This window comes from Enoplosus armatus, chromosome 3, assembly GCF_043641665.1.
Source record: "Enoplosus armatus isolate fEnoArm2 chromosome 3, fEnoArm2.hap1, whole genome shotgun sequence".
Classification (NCBI taxonomy): Eukaryota; Metazoa; Chordata; class Actinopteri; order Centrarchiformes; family Enoplosidae; genus Enoplosus; species Enoplosus armatus.
Genome location: NC_092182.1, coordinates 26,846,428 through 26,871,351, shown reverse-complemented (window position 1 = coordinate 26,871,351; position 24,924 = coordinate 26,846,428). Strand labels below are relative to the sequence as shown.

General features: G+C 43.0%; 1 protein-coding gene across 1 annotated transcript in view; it reads left to right on the top strand.

The window, feature by feature from the left end:
- The first annotated feature begins 2,238 nt into the window (after positions 1-2,238).
- mmp24 (matrix metallopeptidase 24) overlaps positions 2,239-24,924 on the top strand; it is a 35,809-nt gene continuing 13,123 nt past the window's right edge. Inside the window, exons 1-6 of the mRNA XM_070902001.1 lie at positions 2,239-2,256; positions 8,905-9,053; positions 9,888-10,004; positions 16,659-16,758; positions 17,346-17,550; positions 24,351-24,512. Of these exons, the coding sequence (XP_070758102.1) occupies positions 8,977-9,053; positions 9,888-10,004; positions 16,659-16,758; positions 17,346-17,550; positions 24,351-24,512 (661 nt within the window). The 5' untranslated portion in view covers positions 2,239-2,256; positions 8,905-8,976. The remainder of the gene's footprint in view (positions 2,257-8,904; positions 9,054-9,887; positions 10,005-16,658; positions 16,759-17,345; positions 17,551-24,350; positions 24,513-24,924) is intronic.

Genomic DNA, 24,924 nt, shown 5'->3' with positions numbered 1-24,924 from the left:
TTGAGATTCGTCCTAGAATATTGTGTGAGCGCGCTGTGGTCACTGAAGACGACTCGGATGAGTTTATCTTCTGTCGTCTGGATTATGATGCCCGACAGTCAGAGAACAGTGTTCAGAGATTTTACTCAGAAAATCAACTTGAAACAATAAAAGTGAGGCTGACATGACCCCCACCATCCCCAGCGGAGATTATGTACTTACATTTAAACATGTCGCCGTTGTTGCTTGTACACAGTCTTGACTGCGTGTTTTAATTGAAGCTGGTTCTCATTGATCGGTGTGTTAAATAGGCGCTCACCTCATGTCAGTGCCAGGAAGGAAAACACCAGAGTTTATACCAGCTGATACATCTGATCACGTCCGACATCGTCTGTCTCCGCGTCGTCTTTTCCTGCCGAGTGCAGAAATGGTGGGAATAAATTTCATTACCAAACATCTACAAATCTGCCTCCTCAGTCCCCGTCCTCATCCTCAGCCGACGAGGGAATCCTCGCTGACAAAACGATGCTGACTCTTTTTCATTTTCCGTACAAATATGAAACCGCACCAGCAGACGCCGGCAGACATTAGCTCTCTGGTTTCCACAACGAACAGTGATTTCATTCATTAATCACTCGCTGTTCAACGCCGCCGACCGTGTTGACTTTTGATTTCTTCAGTGGAATCTTATTATTGTACGTGATGTTTGCAAGAACAGGGAGAAGTGAGGTGAGAACACAGAGTCCAGAGTGATTCACTTCTCACAAGAGATCCTCCGAGATCAGAGAGGCTCTGATCAAACAGGACGTTTCATCCTGCTCCGACAGACGGCTGAGGACGGACAGTGTAACTAAGCACAGGTTTAGAGTACTTGTACTTTACTTGACTATTTCCATTTCATGCTACTTTATACTTTTACTTAACTAACATTCAGAGGGAAATATTGTACTTTTACAGATCAAGATCAAGATTTTACACAAAACACATGATGATATTTATAAAACTGATGCACCGTTAGAGATGAAACTTCAGTACATGAAGTCGTTAGCTCGGCATTAGCTCCACCTCGACCAACTACAACAGTACACATGAATGCTACAGTAATAAGAAGCCAATAAGATAATATATAATTGAAACAGTCACAGGAGCCATTTTTCTGATTTTACTTATATCTTTACGTACATTTTGCTAATACTTTTACTTTCGATTGCAGTATTGCTGCAGGATCTGAACACGTCTCCACCACCGCTTTTTGATTCTGTGCACCTGTTTTTATGCACGTGTCGATGTTTTTACCCTCGAAAAGTATCGATCAAAACAAAATGCGATAGAGTGCAAAGTATTGTCACCTCGTTGCCACATTTCAAACAATGCCACTTTAACACAAAGCACACGGTGACGCAGTAAAAGCAGCAGGCAGTCGCCCCGGAAGTTATAAAGACTCTTAAGATAAAAAGGGCTAACAGAGATGACTTGTTCTTGAAGAGAAGGATGAGGCAGAAATCCAGGTGCTGCTGTTCTTTTCTCTGTCTGACGTTGACGTAATGCGGCGAAAGTTGAGACATATTCAATTTGCGACACCCAGGGGGGTTTGATTATGTGCGCTGTGTCTGTAATGTAAGGTGCACAGTTTGCCTCAAACAACAACAGCTGAAAATATCAGAAAATAAAAGGCAGTGGTTCACTTTCCTGTGAGTGCACTTCGTCATGTTACTTTTGTAATTTGTTCTTTCATTTCTGGATGACCTCTCATGATTGATAGAAATAGAATTTATCGGCAACAAATTTGATAATCGATTAATCATTTAAAACTTAAGCAAAATTAAATGTGAGGATTTCCCACTTTTCTTTGTTTTATAAGATAGTAAATTTACCATCTTTGGGTTTTGGACATAAAACAAGCACTTAAGACATCACTAGTCTGAGAACGTATGATTTGGCATTTTTCACTATTTTCTGACATTTTTTTTTAGTTCAAACAATGAATCGATTAATCAAGAAAATAACCAACATACATTTACACCTTCATGACGAGGCAGCGGCAGGTCTCACTTCTTTGTGACAGTCGTGTCCGTTCTCGCTGCACTCCCCCCGTCTGAACAGGGGGAGTGCCTGACGGGTTGCACCCGTTGCACTCAAGCTGAGAGACGGTAAATAGTTTAGCAGGGGGAGATAAGGTCTATTTTTATCGCAGCAGACAGACGGAGGAGACTCACTGGCAGGCTGACGCACAGGTTGAGGCATCAGAGACAGACAGACAGACAGGTGGACAGACAGGCAGGTGGACAGACACGCAGGTGGACAGATGCAAACAGACAGACTGGCAGAAAAAACTGGAGTGAAGTTTGGTTCAAACCTCTGAGCTGGAAGTGAGAAAAATACCAGCGTCCACTTCACATTCTCACTTAAACAAAAATACACTCGTATTTCTTAGAATGTCGATATACTTTTATATACGAAGAGCTGAATCCATTAAGCAAAAGATATCAAACATGAGCTCGTTTCAGCCTCCAGATCTGCTCTTTCTCTTATGTGACAGGAAGTTTAATGTCTTTGGGTGCTGATTGTAAAGCCCCCTGAGACAAAAGTAGGATTTGTGATGTTGGGCTGTATAAATAAACCTGACCTGTAGAGATTTAGTGTTTAGTGTGAAAACTTTTCTTATGTGTTTTAATTGTGATGCACTTGCGCTGAGGTTCACACCGGTCACTGGTCTCTCAAAAGAAGACATTCTGCCTCATCCCAGTGGCAGGTATCAGTGTTTTCTAATAATTCAATATTAAATTTTTCCTTCTGTTTGATTGGAGTATCGTGAAACTCTCAAGCGGTACATTAAAAACATTTGTAGAGATTTGATTATACTAAATACAGTAACAATACATTTCTTTGACTGCAGTCCAAATCTGCACCCTACATTTTTTAATTTCCATTTGCAGACCGCTGTTTTTAGAAGACGTGACTGAATTCATGTCTTTTTAAACGCCTTAAACAAAGAGATGAACGGTTTGAGACAAAAGCAGAAGAAACCTCTACGTGTCCCCGTTTCTTTGATGTTTCCAGCAGCAACAGATTCAAACGAGACACGGCATCAGGCGTCGGAGCTGAAAGGGTTATCTGTGTCATGGAATCTGTTGTTTTATAATAATCTGATGATGCACGTGTTCCTGTGAATATAACCTCAACCCGCAACATTTTAGTGTTTTTTCATACTTGACGCAGAAGGCAGACGTGGACGTGAACAGTGAGTCTGTTACTTCAGGACAGGTCACTCACACACATGCAGACCTGGGAGCTGCCCAGTTCAACCACCGTCCTCTGCTGCTTCAGCACGTCCTTCAACAACCTGAACCACACAACAGATCATTTCTGACGTCTGGTTGTGTTGTGCTCCTCTGCTGGCCTGTTACAGCCCACCTCTCCTGGTTTCCTATAATATCTAGTTTGGTGTAGTAGTTTGTCTGTGAACCCACAGCAGCCCTTAAAGACTGTGGTTTTGTGACGAGTGGTAAGTCTGTGCAGTCAGTGTAGTTATCTGGATGACCTTTATACTGTCATGGACCCATTGTTCAGCTGTAGGTGCTGTTACGATGTGATTTACAATGTTCATTATGAGAGAAAAGTCATGCTGTGGTTTTATTGGATAAATCACACATTAGCTTTGAAAGAAAAACAAAATGTAATGAACTAAGAAGGCCAATCGATCAGTTTATCTCTGGATCAGCTACAACAATATTGTTGAAATCAAATTTCCCGTCTTCATGGATTTATGAACTCTAAACATTTCCTGTGTCGACGGGGCGGTGATCTCCGGAGTCAGACGCTTCGCACGCTCAACCATCCGACCCAAACTCCTCTCTCAGACGTCCGCGGACGCTTCCTGCTCGGCTGCTCGGGGACAGCAGTCATTATTCACACAACCACAAGAGTTTGTCCAGAGAACGTAAACACGCTTCACTTTAAGCGTCCAAACCAATGACTGCCCACCAATGCTGTGACTGCGCAGCAGCAGTGGAGCAGCGCGACACCCCCGCCCACAGTTTGTTCCCAGCAGGTCCGACATTTCAAAGCAGAAATCGTTCTGTCACCGGACTTCATCTCTTGTCTTCCTCACTTGCTTTTTCATGATTCACCTTGTGTAAGAAGGGACACATCAGGCTTCATCTGTTTAGAAGGATGTCATCATATCAACCAGCTGAGCGGACGGAGTGAGCTTTGAATAATCAGTGATGCTGCTTCAGCCTCATGAATAAAGATGACACACACACACACACCTGCACGTCCTCTGCTCTATGGACATTCAGTTTGTGAGGTCAGCAAGAACAAAATGCAAGAGTTTTGTTTTATGTGTCTTATTTTATTTTGGTTTATGTTTTGCTCATCTTCAGAGGCCTGCGGGGGGGTTTCTGAAGCTCAGGCTCAGAATCGCTGCACAACAAATGTGCTGCTGCACTCCCACAAGCAGAAATATTAAAAGTGGTTCCAACAGTGAAGCTTGAGTCATCAGGACTCTGCACACTCGCAACCTTCATGCAAGTTAAATGTGATTTAAAGCATTAAAGCGTCGTTAAAATATTTAAATTAAAACACTTTTGTTATTGTGTTGCACCCTGTTGTGTTTTTATCTGCTGTGATATTTACAGCTTTGTCAACGGTAGTATTTTGTATGTGTGTGTGTGTGTGTGTGTGTGTGTGTGTGTGTGTGCTTTCATCTCAACCTGACTATTTGTAACCACGCAGAGAAGCTGAACACATTTTGATATATAGTCTTTGTTTGGATAATAAGTCTGCCCGCTGCGCATTATAAGATATATGAACTTCACAAACCTTTATTAGCATCTTGTAAGTTTAACAACAGCATGGATCGATGTTATCTGCGTTTACACAAATCACAGGTTTCATAAAACTGGTCACAGCACAGAGTGGTGAACTAGTTTTGATATTAGTACTAATGTGTGCGCACCAACGGCCCCTTTACCTTCCTCATTTAGATTGTGATGTGACATCGTCGCCTCGTAGCTCGACTGTCAGCGTTAACAACATCTTGATGTTCCAGCTCTCAGGACGGAAGTTGAGCTTTGAAAGCCATAAATCTCGTTTGAATGATTGAATGGATAGAAGACACCATTTTGTCATTTTGTCCCACACGGCGGTAACGAGAAGAGTTACTTGTTACTCAATAATCCAGCACCGCGTCTCCTCTCGTCCTCTCTGGGTAATTGTGTTTCTCAGGTTTTGTGTTCACGAGGCGGTTCCTGAGGGTCTCTGTGGGTCCTGAAACTCCCAGGACATCCAGTGAATCTCTGCCCCCCAGCTGCGAGAAGCTCGTATGTTACTGTACTCATGTTGTATGAAACAACAACGTGTGTGTGTGTGTCGTGTGTGTTGAGTGTGTGTGCAGGGCTTTGATGGCACTGTAGTAATTGTTGTATAATAGCAGCTGGTGAATTATTTAATTCAAACTGCTTCCTCTGAGCCTGCAGCAGCTGTCCCACACACACACACACACACACACACACTAAAACACTGGCATACACCTATGTAGGGGTGCAAGGATACACACATAACACACACACACACACACATGGATGCACTTACACATACACGCATGAGCACACACTCATATACACACACACAAACATGCTGACTAATGCAGTATCGAGGTCCTCAGAGACGTCATTGCAGAGAGTGCTGTGTGTGTGTGTGTGTGTGTGTGTGTGTGTGTGTGTGTGTGTGTGTGTGTGTGTGTGTGTGTGTGTGTGTGTCCGACACAATAAACAGATCAGAGCTTCTTTAGGTTTCAGTTCTCTGTTGAAGGAAAATGAAATATGAACACTTTGTGAACGTTCATCAGTATTTTTTATTGCTTGATTAAATCTCAACACTTGTTTAAACTACATTGTCTGGTTTACTTTTATAGATTAAACTGCGTAATCTTTGTTTTCGTCCGTCGTATCTTGACAGTTGCGGTGAAATTGTTTAGTTGGTTCTCGCCTGGAGCTCTGGTTTTCTTTATCAGCGTGTGGATACGACAGGATTCAATTACAGGAATCAGATTGAGATGCTTTGTTGGAGAACAGTGGCGTTGTCATCGCCGCAGATTCTTAATTGGATTGTAAGCAGTCAGTTTCCTTTCGGCTCACGGACCATGTGGCACATTGTGTTCACATTTACACTTCGGATTAAAAGCAGATTAGGATCACAATCTAAATAAATTCGTTAAACACTGACACTTAAGCAGGAACACGTCGACTGCCAACAAACAAAAATATATCAAGTAACATGTACAGACTATAACTGATAGTTCAGACAGACGAAGGGCGTCTGTGTGAATGTGGAAGTTTGTCTGAAACATGTCGGACAGAGAAGCAGCAAGAGATCACTCACTGGTCCGAGGTTCATGAAAGAATAATTCATTTCATGGAGGCTGTGGATTTTACTTTCTTTATTGTCTCCAAATGTAAGTTTGTTGTTGCAGCCGAGACGTCTGAGTTTAAGATTTTTATTTTTGTTTTAATATCATTTGGTAACTATATTTCTACATGTAACATTTACATCACAACAACCCGTCAAGTCAGTTCACTGAAAATAACTAACAGAGTGCTGTTTTCACACCTAAACAACTCACAGCAGCATCTGTTGATGTGCTGCCTCTTCGTGAGGTTTAGAGAACTAAACCCCCCCCCCCCCCCCCCCCCCGGGGATCAATAAAGTCCTTCTGATTCTGATTCATTAAGAAAAGGGAACGTTTGTGGTCATTGTCAGAAGAAGTGATGTAGAGGATGACCTGTCTGTCTTCTGGACCCGTCGGTGTTCATACAACCACCAGAGGTTCCTGCAGCCGGACGCAGTGTGATGGCGCTGGTAACCTCCCTGCGCCCGTCATGGTAGTTAAGCAGACGTGAGTGTTGTAGCTGAGTGCTGGATGTCGGGCTTGGACCGGCTGGGAGAGGCTGGCACACACTTTGAAATATTAATGACCTACTGTAGAGAAGGGCTCAGCCTCCCCCTCGTTATCTCTCCCCTCCCTCCCCTCTCCCTCTCTCCTTCTCTCTCTCTTTTTCTTCCCTCCTATTCATTTACCTCTCTCTGTCCTCTGCCGTCTTCATGTTCCTCTCCCTCTCTCTCTCAGGAGGCCTGTGAGATTGTGTTATGTCATATTAAAGAGACAGGCGCGCTGCAAAGTGAAAAATACGACATAATAAGAATCATCCGAGGAAACTTGTGGATTCAGCATCGATTTTGGATCAGCGCGAATCAAATTTTCTGTGAACCTTTCGGGAGGAATCGCCGTCTCCTCGTCCTTTCTCTCAGTTTCTCTCTGACATATTCGATAAGTCTCCGTGTGTCCACTCTCTTGTCTCCAGCCTGAGTCTGTTTCTATCCTCTTTCAGTGTCTCACCCTTTCTTCCCTCCTTTCTCTTGTCCTGCTTTGCCACATCAGAGGAGAACTAAAGAAAGAAATGTGACGTGAAAAGCTCCATCTGTTGGGTGAAGACTTGCGTGTTGGTGTAAGTTATTAAATACGATACAGGAGGTTTTTCAAAGTCTGACACCCAACAATCCCCCCCATCACCCCCTCTACGTTTTGGAAATACAGGTCCCATAATTCGGGGCTATATCTCTTTGCATTTTGGCCGAATTATTTATTAGCAGCTGCTGTTTGCCGTGTACACGTGGGTGTACAGACAACCATCACCGGATTACTGTGATACTGAAGAAAGCTTGAAAACGTGATGATTGTCAGGCAAGTTCTGGAGTTATAGGAAGCATCTTCCTCTCTGTGATTTCTACTGGGCTTTATGGACTGCAAATTTGAATTAGCTAAAATCATCCGAGATAATGACACCCCGGAAAGTGTTCGTGTGTATCATGTCTGTGTGTTCAGAGTAATCGGGTGCTGAGGGTTTTAAAGTTCCTTAATATCCTCTATGAGCTGTGTGTCACAGTCACCGCTGCAGCTTCGGACCGTCTTCTCACACTACTGTTAATCCCTAAATACAATTTCCAATCAGTTTCATAATTCATTAGGTAGATAATGCTGCCCGCTTTATAAAGTCAGAAGTATAGAGTGACAACACATGAAGCTGGGAGGAGGGAGACAGCTGGGCAGATTATTATTGTGTTTTTAATCTCTGTTGCACCGCGAGGACAGAAATTATTTTTAGATCTGACATGAGAAGAACAACATTTCTCTTTCATGTGTTTCATCAGACGTGTGCTCATATCTGTGAGCATAAGAGATTGTGTTCACCTGAGAAATGTATTGCAGTGATCTTAATCAGGTGCCTTTAATCTCTCTGCTGCAGTCTTTACATTAAAGACTTCAGCTCAGACGTCCGTGGTGCTCAAAGTGCAAATGTTAGCGTCTGAGATGCCTTTCTGATTAATGTAGGCTGTAAACACTGTCGGTTGATTCTTTCTCTGGAAAAATGTGATGTGTTCTACACGTTCTGTTTGTTGATAATAATCAGAAGACGTTCCAGGTAGAAATATTGTCCAAACTAAAGAGCGCCACCTACAGGAACTCAAACCTCATCAACAGGAAAGACAAAGCTGTCGCAGCAACACTGTCCATACAAGCATCAGTATGTTTCATCTTTAGTGTTGTTGACAGGACTGCATTCCCCTCTCAGCTGATTAGTCATCTAATCATTTTCTATTAGCTATTAGTCATCAGTCATTACCGGTAAATCACACCTTTACCGTCACAATAATAAGAGATCATTCTGAGAAATAATTTTGTTTGTTTTCAACCTGAATTGAAGCACAAGTTCGTCACTTTGCTCTAAAATAAAAAGTGTCGTTAGTGTCTGTGGCACTTTATTAAGTGGTTAAACTATATTTTGAGGTAAAGTTTGTTTTACTGTATTCTGTGTTGTATTGATGGTAACTAACCTCCGTTTCTTTTCCCCGCCTCTCTCTCAGACGTGGCTGAAGAACTACGGCTACCTGCTGCCTCATGACGTCCGCACGTCGGACCTACGGCAGGAGAAAGCCATGCAGTCCGCCGTGGCCGCCATGCAGCGCTTCTACGGCATCCCTGTGACGGGAATACTGGACGAGACGACTATAGAGTGAGTCACTGAGAATTACAATCCAGGTGATATCGTTCCCGACTGCCAGCAGAACGTGTGACTGTGAGAAATGATCCAATATTATATTCATAATATTAATATTCTTTTACCAAACAAAACATTTTTTAGACAACAAGAACAGGAAATGCCGTAACATTATTTCATGGGTGCTATGAACCCTTTTGAGACCACAGGTATGATTAAAGGCCCTACAGATGAACTGTAACTGACTATAAATGGACTCTAATTGGCCTGACACATTTAGCCTCAGTGTGGAGCAGCTTCCTGGCTGAACTGGTTGAACTCCAGTTTGTGCTGCTGATGGTCCAGACAGGAATTTTTAACTGAATTCTCTCAAAGGGCCGGCAGTTCCTGAACTAACAGCTGCAGGGAGAGTGTGTATTTTCGGAGCAATGGCCGTTTGTTTTCAGACTATTGAGGTTTCGGAAAAATGGGCCATCGATCGAAACAATGGCCGTGCACCGTCACATGTAGCTTGAGCCTCAGTCTTTCAGCATGATATCATGCACGTAAACATCATCAATATGTTCTTATTAAAGACTCTTTTACAGGCTGCTCAGTTTTCCGCAAACTCTGGTTTTTAGCGTTAGCATTACCTTACAAGTTAGCTAACGCCGAATTAGAAGCTGCTGCTTTTAATTTCTAATTATAATTATAATTGAAATGAGTTCATAAACAGAGTAACAGACAGGAAATACAGCTTCCTGTGTGCTAATCTGATCAAAGTGTTTCAAAGACACATGAATAGACATGGTGCATGGAGATAAGTCAGGTTTCACCCAGAGAGGTGATCAAATGTCCTGCTGTGTTCAGGTGGATGAGGAGACCTCGCTGTGGCGTCCCAGATCATCCTCACACCAGCCGCCGGCAGAGGAATAAACGCTACGCCCTGACGGGGCAGAAGTGGAGAGATAAAAAGATCTCCTACAGGTATCCATCCATCCATCCATCCATCCATCCACCCACCCACCCACCCATCCATCCATCCATCCATCCATCCATCCATCCACCCACCCACCCATCCATCCATCCATCCACCCACCCACCCATCCACCCACCCATCCACCCACCCATCCACCCATCCACCCACCCATCCATCCACCCATCCATCCATCCATCCATCCATCCACCCATCCACCCACCCATCCATCCATCCATCCATCCATCCACCCACCCATCCATCCATCCATCCATCCATCCATCCATCCACCCACCCATCATCCATCCACCCATCCATCCATCCACCCACCCATCCACCCACCCATCCATCCATCAATCATCCATCTTTCTATCTTTTTCTGTCTTATGTCTTTCTTGTTTTCCTTCCTTTCTCTCCTTTATTACATTTTCTTCTTCTTTTTGTCTTTTTCCACCCTCCTCCTCCTCCTCCTCCTCCCTTCCCGCCCTCATTGTTTGCCTCCCTCTCTCTCTCTCTCTCGCTCTCTCCCAGTCTGAACTTGGATGGGCCTAATGTAAATTAGCTCCGTCCCACGGGACCCTGAATGCATCTCGTATCCGTGCGTTACATCCACCCACTCGTCTCTCCGTCTTGATCTTCGTCCCTCCTCTCTCTCCACCTTATTCTATTGTCTTCTACTGTCCACATGTAGTAAAACCTTCCACTGTATGACGATCCAACGGCAGCTCAGCCATGTAATATAGGTCTAATGCAGATTAGAGCCGTCCCACGAGACACTGAACACATCCCACCTCCCATTGTTGCTTCTGCCCACTCAGTCCCTCTCTCGCTCTCAAATTCAATTTCAAAATAAGCTTTAGTGTCATGAATCAAATAGAAACAATACTCCATGTTACCCCCCCACCATATTGGCGCCTCGTTTCTGTCCTCTGTTACTGTCTGCCATTATTGATGAACAAATCTAGCTGCAGTTTCAAGTAACAACGCTCAGGACCAAATGTGTCTTCAGGAACTCTCTTGTGGCCTTTTTCAGCTGCAGGAATTTAGGAGTCGGTAACTTAAGGTGTAGCCGCCGTCATGACTTCTGAGTTTCTCAACCTAAATTTCAGTTCCAGGTGCTCTTTTGCAACACAGCAGTTAATTCAGCTGTGCTCGTGTTCAGAAACGTACGGCGAGGCAGAGTTTCAGTCTACAGGCGAGACTCTGATTATCCCTCGTGTGTGTTTTGCTGTCTTGTTATGAATGGACTGTATGGAGATATAACATGTTAGTTATTTGAGCTTTAGAGGGCTAATAGTTCGATTTTGTGACCTTCCGACAGAGCTAGGCTAGCTGTTTCCCCCTGTTCCCAGTCTTTGTGCTAAGCTAAGCTAACTGTCTTCTGGTTGTATCTTCATATTTACTGAACAGACAAGGAAGCGAAAGAGCTTATTTCCAAAAAAGTCCAAGTATCCCTTTAATTTTGGGATGTTTCTCGCTCTCTCTCCTTCCTCTTTTGTCTCTCTTTCTTTCCTTCTCCCTCTTTTTCTCTTTCCTTTCGTTTTCTAATTGTTTCGTTTATTGTAGTATACATATTGTAGAGTTTTTAATGACTTGTTCTTTTGCTGCTTGAGCTGCCACGATAAAGACTTTTTCATTTAGAAATTTGAATCCCTTTTCACTCTGGCCTCTCTTCCTTTTCCTCCACACCGCCCTACTCACAGCTTTATAGGGCTAATGTAAATTACGCCACTCCCACGAGACACTGAAGGCATCCCAGCTCTCCTGCATTACAGCTACCCACTCTACAGCGTTACATAAAACCCACAGTGTGAGATCACAGTGCTATCTGGTTACCTCTTTACTGTATTTGAGTCTCAGCCCTCGTCCTTATGTTTCACCTGCTATCAGCTGTCACATTCCTGCAGTGCAGCTCAGTGTTGCCTTCAGCCCTGCTGCCAGTCTCCCAGCTGCATTACTGTAATCGTTTTTAACTGAATTGTTCTTCTTAGGCGCCAAAACCATCTCTAGGGCCAGCCCTGTCTCCTGTGAATTACACTCATATGTAACTAATTTGCATTGGCTAATGTTTTCGGAGGAGACGTAACGCTGCCTGGATTACATTAGTCAATACACAGATTTATGTTCACGGCAGTGTTTTGTTCCAATGCATGAAGTTCTTCTTCCATGTCGTTCCTCGCCTCATGATACCATGAATTACAGGCGTGAACCAGCGTCTGCGAGAGGTTTTCGGGAGATAAATGATGTGGGAACACACATCTTAAACAGGATGTGATCCCACCTCTGCCCTCTACGACTGAGGGATGGGAGGATGACCCGAGGAAGTGGTCAGAATACATCAACCAAAAAAATAACTCAAAATAAAAATCAACCTCTCCATCTGTTTTGCCAGAATGTTTGCAGACAGTGATAGCACCACAGAAGTAGTGCATTTAACCATATTTTACCCTGTGATACAGTTTTTATATCCAACCTGCGTTCAACCTCACGTGCTACACTGAAGCAGTGAGAAATAAAGTTGATTCTGGTTGTGTTTCAGTTGGCTCACTTTTTGCAGATATTGAAGAAACCAGTGATATTTAAGAATGTTGATGGGCTCAGTCGGGATGATTTTCCTCTCTGCTCTGAACAGCAATTTTGGAGCAGCTGGAACAATTCGCTGACGTGACACTGACAGCGATGCAAAGAGACACATTTGGAGGAATTTTAGGGCTGCTGGCAACTGTAAATTGTCACCCGCTGCTAGATGCCGTAGCTGCAGGATTATGCAACTGTGTATCTCTAAACGAAAACTTCCATCGATGCCTCGGGATATCGGGAGGTGAAGTTTATAAAAAAAACAGTCGAGAAAGGGAGAGAGAGGAAAAGACGAGGGAACGAATGAAGAAGAGAGAGCAATCGCAAGAAAGATGCTTAACTTTGATGTCGATGCTTCGGCGGCATTGTTCTTAACTTTCCTGCTAACAAAGCACATTTGATTGAAACTGAGTTGAAAGAGGATGAGGAGCAGAAACAGAAAGAGAACGTCTGCATCTTTGGCTGCTCTGCCTTTCTAACTGTAGGTGCTCTGTGATGATGATGATGGTGATGATGGTGATGATGAGGATGATGAGTGTGTAGTTTGAACTGATGTAAATGTAGAAAAGTCAAAGAATCACAGATTTGTTTGATCAATTTTTAGCCACGCTAGCAGCATCGCTCCAGGAATGGCAGTCCGTCTGTTGGTCCGTCTGTTGGTCGTCTGTTGGTCTGCCTGTTGGTCCGTCTGTTGGCCTGTCTGTTGGTCGGTCTGTTGGCCTGTCTGTTGGTCTGCCTGTTGGTCCGTCTGTTGGCCTGCCTGTTGGTCTGCCTGTCTGTTGGTCTGCCTGTTGGCATGTCTGTTGGTCCGTCTGTTGGTCGTCTGTTGGTCTGCCTGTTGGCCTGTCTGTTGGTCCGTCTGTTGGCCTGTCTGTTGGTCCGTCTGTTGGCCTGTCTGTTGGTCGTCTGTTGGTCGTCTGTTGGTCTGCCTGTCTGTTGGTCTGCCTGTTGGCCTGTCTGTTGGTCTGCCTGTTGGCCTGTCTGTTGGTCATCTGTTGGTCTGTCTGTTGGCCTGTCTGTTGGTCGTCTGTTGGCCTGTCTGTTGGTCTGCCTGTCTGTTGGTCTGTCTGTTGGTCGTCTGTTGGCCTGTCTGTTGGTCTGCCTGTTGGCCTGTCTGTTGGTCATCTGTTGGTCTGTCTGTTGGCCTGTCTGTTGGCCTGTCTGTTGGTCGTCTGTTGGCCTGTCTGTTGGTCTGCCTGTCTGTTGGTCTGTTTGTTGGTCGTCTGTTGGCCTGTCTGTTGGTCTGCCTGTCTGTTGGTCCGTCTGTTGGCCTGTCTGTTGGCCTGTCTGTTGGCCTGTTCAGTGAACTGCTTTCAAACAGGAAACTTAATAAATGCATCGGGTGTGTATGGCTGCTGTTTCTGCATATCCAACTCAAGTGCTCGACGTGTGTGTGTGTGTGTGTGTGTGTGTGTGTGTGTGTGAGTGAGTGTGTGAGTGAGTGTGTGTGTGTGTGTGTGTGTGTGAGTGTGACAGTACGCCATCTGTGTGTTTTGGCCACAGGTCATTTGGCCAGCTTCACTGCCGTAACGTTCCACACCATTTACTCAAATCAGACAACTGCTACCTAACAGTCTGCCTGGCACACACACACACACACACACACACACACACACACACACACACACACTCACTCACACACACACACACACACACACACACACACCAATCATCAATCACTGGGCTTCGGGGTGGAAAGTTGAATTTATAAATACGTTTTATAAAGAGATTTGCTTGCAGACAGTTAAGACATGCTGTAAAACATGATATCTCAAAGGTTCTCTAACTTACTGGTGTTCACTGTTAACAGACAGACGGACGGACGGACGGACGGACGGACGGACGGACGGACGGACGGACAGACGGACAGACAGACAGACAGACAGACAGACAGACAGACAGACAGACAGACAGACAGACAGACAGACAGACAGACAGACGGGGCACCAGATCAGTGTGTAAAACATGACTGAACATCCATCAAGCCAAAAACACGCACTTTCATTATTTCCAAAAAATGGCTATAGAAGTTTCCAAAATGATCTTCTGGTAGAATACGAGGAAAATGTTTGCTTTATGTAACTCACAACGAGTTGTTTACATGGCGATTCGGTGCACGACATCCCAGCAAACAGCCTGTCAGAAAAGTCGAATAAAAAAGGCTTAAATTTGCTTAACTCAGAGAGTCACTGCGGCTCTTCAAGATTAGCTGAGACAGCACAGACTCTGTCCAAACACACTAGCAGTCCTTAAAATATATTCCCTGTGACTCGAGAACAGCCTCTTTATATTTCAAGTCATGTTTTATATCCGCAGTCGCTCTGAGTTTCCTCACATGGCCATTCAAAGCAATCATCGAACACAAATCCACAAAGGAAGAAAAGTACAGTCTGTTGAGTTGTGTTTGAACCCTGACGTTGTTGCGTAGGATAATAGACTGTAACTCTTCACCAGACTTAGTCCACTTCACTGTCTGCTCCCACAGTAGGACACCTGAACACTGACAACCAAACATGGTCATTCCAGTCTTACAACATATCACACGCCAATTTTAATTAAAGAGCATATTATGTCGTTCCCAATGTTAATGAAAGACCAGAATACAGTATATATATATATATATATATATATTTATGTGGTTATTAATTAAATTATGCAGATTTCTCGTTAAACCTGAGAATCATTAATCCAAAATAAATCTTACATCTCAATCTCATCGTACAATACTGTACATGTATTTGTACTTTTTGACAAATATTTATACATGAACAGCTAACATAGAGAACATGAAATACTAATAACAATTCTTTATGATCATTTCTATATTTTGTCACCTTCATCAAATGTGAAAGCCTAGTTTGTGTCCAACGGAAGAGTTACCACTTCAATACTTATAAGTATTAGATCAGAAGAAAAGAAAACATATTTAAAGGAAGAAATTATCATTTTTGTGTTATTATTATTATTATTATTATAAAAAATGAGGAAGTAAAGCCAACGTAAACAAAACACAAGGGTTGAGAGCCAGTTGGATCATTGAATATTGGCTGAAACGAGCAGCTCATCTCATTTAGACTCAGTCTTCATCGTCTGATCATGTTTTGTAACGTGTTCATTCTCAGCACGACTACTACAGAACTACAGAAGTGCCGCTAAACATTCCTCTTTCTTTGCCAGATGAACTTGTTCATTCTCATCAGGAAGCTGTTTGTGCGCTCATGTATGGATATTGAATTATGGCAGCTGTGTAACGTGCTTTCATTTGTTTATATATTTATTTCCATAATGTATTTTTCTGGTCGGGAACAAAGGATTTGCCCCCTGTGGAGAGACAGATTGTGTGAAATGAACTCAGCCAGTTGCTCTGCGGTCTTATCTCCCGTTTCTTCCTTCATCTCGCTCTCTTGTCCTGGCTTTTCTTTTTCAACCCCCCCCTCCCGCCACGCCTCTGCCAATCACTCCATCTGTCCTCCAACACTCCCTCCGTCCTTGTATATCCGTCTCTTGTATTCTCTGGCGCAGTGTGCAGTGACAGTGACGTGAGTGTTAAAACATGATAATCTTATATCTTCATATCTTCATCTCTCCCACAGTAGAATAGATATGGATGGCACGTCTCCTCTGTAATGACCTTATAGTTGTACATCAACTTACATGAGGAAAAAGGCTTAACGCTGCTGCTGCTGCTGCTGCTGCTGCTCGGCTGAGTACCAAACCTAAAGTATTGGCCCATACTGAATACTAATCCATTAATTTGACCGAATAATAAATTCAATAGCTGTGTTTTAACTTCTGATTATGGTTTGAAGCACCTGGTGATGAAACCAGTATAATCTGCACGTTAAAGATCAGTGGTTCGGGTCAATATAGCACCAAAACAGTATGGGGTTAACCACCAATGTCTTGTCCTCAGTAGGAGAAAAGGTTTTTCTGTGTGTAAAATTAGTAGGTACATACTTTAACAAGCGGATGTGTTTCATGCAGACTGTCCACGCCATCTGTTGAAAATACATTCAACGAGCATAGATTCGACCAGCCGACACGCGGCTGTAACTAATGCTTAATGCTCTGTTTTTGCTTCCCTGCAGCATTTCTAACTTCACCCCTAAAGTGGGAGAGAAGGACACCCAGAGAGCGATCCGACAAGCCTTCAACGTGTGGCAGACGGTCACTCCGCTCTCCTTCCAGGTCAGAGAAACATACAATATATTGGAGCTTTTCATTGTTACATGTTTCCCTCATAGGACCTCTGATGCCATCTGATGTTTCCGTGACTTCCTCACTGAGTTTGTTTATACTTCGTAATTCTGAAGGTATGAAAACAAATGGAAGTGAACATAAAGCTGAGGGAGCCTTCAGGAGCACACACAACCAAACTGGTATCTTATTTTACCCTTTTTACGACAAACTGTATGAACAAAGCATCTTGTGACGACAGAAGTTTAGACTTTAGACTCGACCTTCACATTATCACGGCGAAGCATCTCGTGAAGAGAAATCATGTTAGAGGAATAAACTTTCCCATATAAAGTAAAGAGTGTCTTATAATCAAGACGAAGCATCTTGTTACAATCACGAAAGGAAGCTGTTAAAATGAGATGTAAGTGTTTTATTATCAATTGAAAAAAGCAGTTGTTGCGTAACAGATTCACTTTAGAGTCACAACCAAAGTGATACTGAAGATGCTGAAGATGTTTCTTTACTCCTGGCAGGACAGTCTGTCCTCTCAGCTTTTATAGAGTTTCTTTTCTCCACTCTGCTCTCGTCCCGTCCAGGAGGTTCCGTACTCGGAGATCAAGAACGAGGGTAAGGAGGCCGACATCATGATCTTCTTCGCCTCTGGTTTCCATGGCGACAGCTCCCCGTTCGACGGAGAGGGGGGTTTCCTGGCCCACGCGTACTTCCCCGGCGCTGGCATCGGAGGAGACACGCACTTTGACTCTGACGAGCCCTGGACGCTGGGCAACGCCAACCACGACGGTGAGACGCTCAAAGAGCTCCTGATGTTCTCTTACTGTCAGAACCACGAACTGAAGGTTGCAGATGGAAACACAGGTTGCGCTTTCTTCTTCTTCTTCTTCTTCCTCTGCCAGTTGATGGAAACAGTAACACAGATCGGGCCTTTCTTTTCTTTTCAGTGTGAGGACTTCCCAAATAGCGCGCTCCCACTTCCACTTGTCTGCTCAGTTGGCGCCTCCCCCACCTCCCTAAAATGTTCAGCCTGTAGAGCTGAGTCAGCAGATCTGGCATTTCTTTCCGTTTCATCGCGTGACAACAAACGGAGAAGATATCTGAATAAATGCGACGTCTGCCCCGCCCCAGCTTGCGTACACATAAACATGATTTTCATATCATATCGTATATTTGTCCTGTCTTTGTTTTTGGTCGGTCTCTCAACATCAAACAAGAGCGAGTTTGAAGCCGCCGCGATGCTCAATGTGACGTCGTGAACCCTTGATCACGCCGGCGTGATTGCCGACTATTAGTTTAAAATAACACCACAGCTTGATTTTGTTGTTTTGACTGTAACCATGGTAACCTGAACCGAACCCAGAGTGCTGCCTGAATATTTCAGCCAGTGGAAACAAAGTGATTGACAGTTATAAAATACCAGCTGATTGAATTGTTATTTATTATTAATATATGTCATTCTTGAAATGTGAAGATGTCCTCAGTCGTCTCTCTCCTATCTGTGAGACCAGGCTGTGTTTAGTCAAAGAAACACGTCACTTTGTGGGGTTGTTTTTCTTTTCTTTCTCAGTTTGACAAATGACTTATGCCAGATTCCCTCTGCTGGAATAACTAACGTGTTGATAAAGAGAGAGAGAGAGAGAGACGCGGGGGGGGGGGGGTGACGGAGGGGGGAGGAATGTGGTTTGAGAGATTAGCAGAAAAGAGAATTAGCTTTGACAGAGAAGCTCTAAATTTGCCACACCACATTACAGCGAGTGTATCAGTCTTATTCCAGTATGAAGTGACACAGGAAATATAGTAGTTTTATTTTAATGTAACGGAGAGTTTTGTGTTCACATATACACACATTCTATAAACTGCCGATTTGTCAATATACATTTTATATGTATATATACATGAAACTATTGACTGATCAGTATGTATGTGTGTTCGCGGTCACCCAGGTGCTCTTGTGCACACCCTCGCCTCTCCCTTTATCTCTAAAATCCCTCCAGACACACACACACACACACACACACACACACACACACACACACACACACACAGTAATTGAAAGATTAGAAACAAGATAGTGAGACGGTGAAGTTCTCAGACGCCACGAAAAAAAACTGATTCATGGTATGAGCCGCAGAAGGACGTCGCTAGGACAAACAGGCCTCATTTTCACCTCGGCTTAAACCCTGTTTTTTTCTGCTGCCGCTGAGGGACAGTGTCTGTGATTAACCTGTTAACACCTGGAGGAGAGAACTGAAAAACACATCAAAGTCACAAGCCGCTGAAACTGCTGAATGCAAACCATTTGACTCCTGTTCTGTCCTGTTTTCAAAACTGCTCTCCAGCTCAGTTTCTCCAGGAGTTACCTCCATATTGCAGCACGGATGTACGTCCATTGCTAATGTTCAGTACCAATAGAGTCCTGCAGGGAGGACGTGTCCTTGTAGGACAGCCCTGAAGTTAGCATCGCCCTGGTTCCCTCCACAGAAAGCCAACGGGATTCTTCCATTGGACTTTGGATTGTTGCAGAAAATAAACTCTGTGGCAAACAGAAGTTTATGATACTGAAACGTTTTGTTCAGCAAGATAATCTTCACTAATGAACTCCACTTTTAGGATTTTTGAAGCATAAATGGAATCACCAGTAAAAAGCTAACGTTAGGCTATAAAGGGACTACACCACGGTCACATGACAACGTCACCACTAAGCTTCACTTGTAAGAGAATATAGATAGAATATAGTTATATAGACAGATAGATATAGTTATATAGACAGATAGATATATATATATATAGACAGATAGATGTAGATATATAGACAGATAGATGTAGATATACTGTATAGACAGATAGATGTAGATATATAGACAGATAGATATATAGATATATACACAGATAGATGTAGATATATACACAGATAGATATAGATATATAGACAGATAGATGTAGATATATAGACAGATAGATATAGATATATAGACAGATAGATATAGTTATATAGACAGATAGATGTAGATATATAGACAGATAGATATAGTTATATAGACAGATAGATGTAGATATACTGTATAGACAGATAGATGTAGATATATAGACAGATAGATATAGATATATAGACAGATAGATATATAGACAGATAGATGTAGATATATAGACAGACAGATGTAGATATATAGACAGATAGATGTAGATATATAGACAGATAGATGTAGATATATAGACAGATAGAATATAGATATATAGACAGATAGATGTAGACAGATAGATGTAGATATATAGACAGATAGAATATAGATATATAGACAGATAGATGTAGATATATAGACAGATAGAATATAGATATATAGACAGATAGATGTAGACAGATAGATGTAGATATATAGACGGATAGATGTAGATATATAGACAGATAGATGTAGATATATAGACAGATAGAATATAGATATATAGACAGATAGATGTAGACAGATAGATGTAGATATATAGACAGATAGAATATAGATATATAGACAGATAGATGTAGAGTATAAACACAACGAGGCTGTAAAGGCGGACTAGTGAGTAGATGACTGTCTGTGTTTGGCATTAAGACGTTAATGTCTGTGTCAACCTCTGTAGTCTCATGTAGCCGCTTGTTAGCAAACGCCTTTTTTAGGACACATAAAAGCTTCAAAATTCACGAGTGGGGGGGTGTCTACTGACGTATTTTATGTCGTAGAGCAAAACGTTATTTCAGGCATCTGACCAAAAACCCATTGACAAAACCCAGAGCGTCCAGAATGAAATATTACCCATCTGAAACTAACAATAAGTGCTTGAACTGAAATAACATAACATCTCAGTCCCTCTAGTTTAAACCAGCCTGTATTTAACCTTCGCACACTCTTCTCCTGGAGGAAAGCTGCATTCTTCCTTTTGTTGTGATGGTTTACAGACTTGATCCATCGTATACGTGATGGAGCAGCAGTTGAATGAATCTGCTCTTGTCTGCTAATTGAAAGAATATTTCACACAGGATACGTTTCTAGACAGGAACAGGTTTGAATGGGGGGGGGGGGGGGGGCATGATGTTTTCTATGAAAAATGTACCACAAATTAATGATTTTGGCCAGAGAGAAAAAAATATTCTTGGCAGGTAATTTTTTGTGCTTTACCAGGACTTGGCAAGTGAGCCAAAAAGTTAATTTCAGACGCTGCTTGTACAAAATGATCTCTGGCACGCAAACTCATCTCTGCCAAGGATGAACATTTCAGAGGGAGAACTGCTCGAGTGGAACAAAGCAGAGTCTGTGGACACGTCAGACTGGGATTACTTGAGAGACAGGTTTCATCACAGCAATATCAAACATCATCTTTATCGCAGGCAGGCAGACGACTGCAGGGGCAAACATGACAGAGGAAGCCGTTATCGTCACTGCGGGGCGCCGAAGGCAGACTGTAGACCAACCACAAGGGGAGAGGAAGACACATAGAGAGAGCCCGCTGGGAATTCCCTCAAGCTGCTGTACATGAAGTGTACGTCTTGTGCTGTAAAATCATCTTTATCTTTCCTGCGACATGGAAGACAGAGAGGCATGGCAGGCGCAGAGATAAAGGCTGGAGGAGAAGGAGGAGGAGGAGGAGGAGGAAGGCTGCGGTGCGAGAAGGAGAGCTGAAAAGAAGGCAGAGGAGAGGGATGAAAGAAACAGCAGCATACAGGGACAGAAGAGTGTGAGAAAGAGAAGGTGTAAACCAGCACAGAGTAACGTACAGAGCAGAAGAAACACAGACAGAGTGAAATGTCTCAACAAATAGTGGATGGATTGTCCTGAACTTCTTGATATTCTTGATAGTTTTGGTGATCTGACTTTCCATCGAGCGCCACCAGCAGGTTGAAGTTTTGCAGACTTTCAGGGTTCTCAGACGATGAATCCTGCTGACTCCGGTGATAACCTAGCCTGCCATCGTCACACCAATTTGCAAATTTAGTCTGGAACCTTTCGGTTCATTTGTAGTTTCTGAGGGCCGTTATCAAAGGGCGCGGACCGAAATGCCTCTGCACGCTACGACCAATCAGAGCAACAAAACGTAGCGACGTAGTGGCATAGCGGTAGGCTGCTAGGTAGCTAGTTCCAACATCCAGTTCTTATGTCTTCTAGTTCAACGTGGTACACAGACGATTGGCATGAAAGGATTTAAAAGTCTCATCATTAGATGAACGGTCGTGATTGGCCGACCTGGATCAGGCCAGATGGAAGTCTGTCTGAAGGGGAGGGGGGCCAGACGAACCTGCAGGAGCAAATAAAACACGAGCTTGCAGGTTTGTCCGGTTCCCTGGCTAATGATAACTTTTAATGTAACGTTCATTTCAGAGAGAAATCTCGACAACTCTCGGACGGATCGGATTAAGTTTGGTAAAGGTACTCAGGTCCGTCACTCGATGAGTTGTAATCCCTCATCACAAAACCATAGTTATAATTCATAAGTTTATTCATAAGTCAGTGCTTCTCCCTCACATTTTACTGTTGGCAGGATGAAAAGGCCTCTGAAACAATATTGTTCCGTCATGGGACACTAAAACTGTTCGTTTAAGCTGCTTCTTACGGCTGTGCAATCCACCACACTTCATTTTAAGGAAAACTCAAAAGCTTTTGAATAATTACTCTTGTCTCAAGCTTCCATGCAATACAGTTTGAAACCTCCGCTGTAAAGAAGTAAAGATGAAAGGCATTCACTGAATATGGACCGTAAATAAAGGCTTTATTGAATGCATTCTTTGGATTAGACGCAGGCCAGTGGTCGTTCTGTCTCGATGAGGACTTCAGTTGTCAGTTAAAACAGTAGAAACTGATGTGTCGAGCTTATTAGAGAGAGGAAGAGAACAAAAAGGGAAAACAGGGATCGTCTGTACAGCTGTTTACCCGAGAAAGAGAAGAAAGTTAGTGAAAGAGCTGAAAGAAACTTCATCTTCTATACAGTTACATTAGTCCATAAGTCAGCTGCTGGCCACAGAGGCTATAATCTTCAGACAGAACCAGCCTGAGTAAAGAAAAAAAGATAATTATGTTCTGTAATTAGGTTCAAACAGAGTCAAACCAATTACCGAGCTGATGAAATGTATTAATTTGAGCTGTGCGTTCAGACCGTAAGAAGTCATTAAGCGTCTGACAGCAGCTCAGAATCTCAGCTCTTCAGATTATGAAATAGAGCCTGGTTTTAACAAACCTCACAGGAGAACATGACATCCGGGAAAACACAGCCCTCGTTTCTCTTTCTTGGTATTATTTTGATTAGTTGTAATACGAGTTCAAGTAGCAATATGAATGCTAGAAGTAGTGTTGTTTGTGGAAAATCTTCCCTTTAAGAAAGAATTCAAATCCTCCGTTTTTGCCTTGTAGCCTCCTCTCTGAGCATTTTCCCTCTTTTTGCTCCAAATTCTTTCATCGTCTGTCATCATCTCTGTCCTTTCCAAGAACGTCCTATATTTATTTAGGCCCCGTCTCCTATCTAGATATAATCAACCCAGACGAGATTTAAGACTGCAGCTTCTAAAACCACCGTGCTGTTTCGGTCTTACCTTTCGCTTTTTTGGTATCTGATAACTATCCAATCTGCCCAAGCCACCTTAAGTGAGTAATTGTAAATGAATTTAGCCTCAATTTAACACATCTGTTGCAAAGAACTAAAATGTATAACATTTTCTAAAGCTTGCACAGAGCATGACGTTAATTTGAAAGTCAGCGCAGCTTCCTTTGCACGTGAAATGCAGTCAGTCGTGTCAAACAACGACGCCTCAGCTCTCGGTGTGCATCCAGACGAATATTTTCACATTCCAAATTCAACATGTTTGCTTTTTCACTGGCATATCTGAAAATCCTCAAGCAGCAGCACACTATTTATACAGTCACAGATTAAAAATTTAAAATCTCATTTTGCGTAAGTGTGAACTTGTGAATTTCACTTGATGTGGCACTAAACAGTTTGCCGTACTCTGCCGTAATCCCCGTCAAGCAGCAGCGTTTGAAGAACTGGCTCATGCTGGACTTTAAAAATGGGATTCAGATTCACAAGCTGACAGTCGCCTCCATTTACCACAAATTCTTCTTTTGATGTGAGATTCGTATTACACTGCTGATGAGTCAACGGCATCACAGACTAACTTCAGCTCACTTTTCCAGCGATGGCGTGTCTTTGGTCTTCTCCTTTGTGTTTACACTGGGGAGGCTTTGTTCCGTTTCAGACAAGCGGGAGATGTTGAGGTTTTTTTGGAAAACTGTGTTGTTGTTTTTTAACTGAACAAAAGCCAGCGGAAAGGCCTGTCAGCAGCACAAAGTGGTTCTTGTTTTCTGTTTTATTTCCTGATTTCTGCTTTGAAACAATCTTTTGAAAAGCTTTTTTAAGACTGTCAGTGGTGTTGAAAGTGTCGTTTCTCTCCCTGGATTTCTTTGATTTCTTTCCCCTTTGTCTTGTCTTCACACCTCCACCTTTCCTTTCCGGTCCTCTTCCCTCTTCATCTCCCTCTTTTTCCACCTCGACTGCTTTCCTTCATCCCTCTCTCCGTGAATCTCCTCTTTGACTCTTGTTGCTCACGTTCGCCTCTCTCTCTCTCTCAGGCAATGATTTGTTCCTGGTGGCGGTCCACGAGTTGGGTCATGCGTTAGGTTTGGAGCACTCCAACGATCCCAGTGCCATCATGGCTCCTTTCTATCAGTACATGGACACGCACAACTTCAAACTGCCTCTGGATGACCTGCAGGGCATACAGAAAATCTACGGTAAGTAGTCGGTTGAGTCGTTTATCATGCAAACGAACTATTCCACAGCTGCGTTTCAGCATTTTGAGAGGGCACTGTGTTGTTCTTCTGTTGGTCTGTTGATCAAAGTGATACTGATATTGGTCCAAGAGGATCACTGGTACGTTTCCATCCACTTGTTTTATGCATCCTTTTAATTTGTGAAATAAAAACATCACAGAGTTCATGTGGACCAGAAGTGACAGTGTTGTGATAATACTATTGTTGGATTAATTACGTAATCTAGTTACAGCGTCCTGAATATATTCTGATAAAAGTATTTTTGCAAACATTTTGCCCAAATTTAAAAAATGTACAAATACTTGCACAAACATCTCTCGCAGACATCACCGGTTATATTTAATCCAACCAACATCATTTACAAAACTCACTG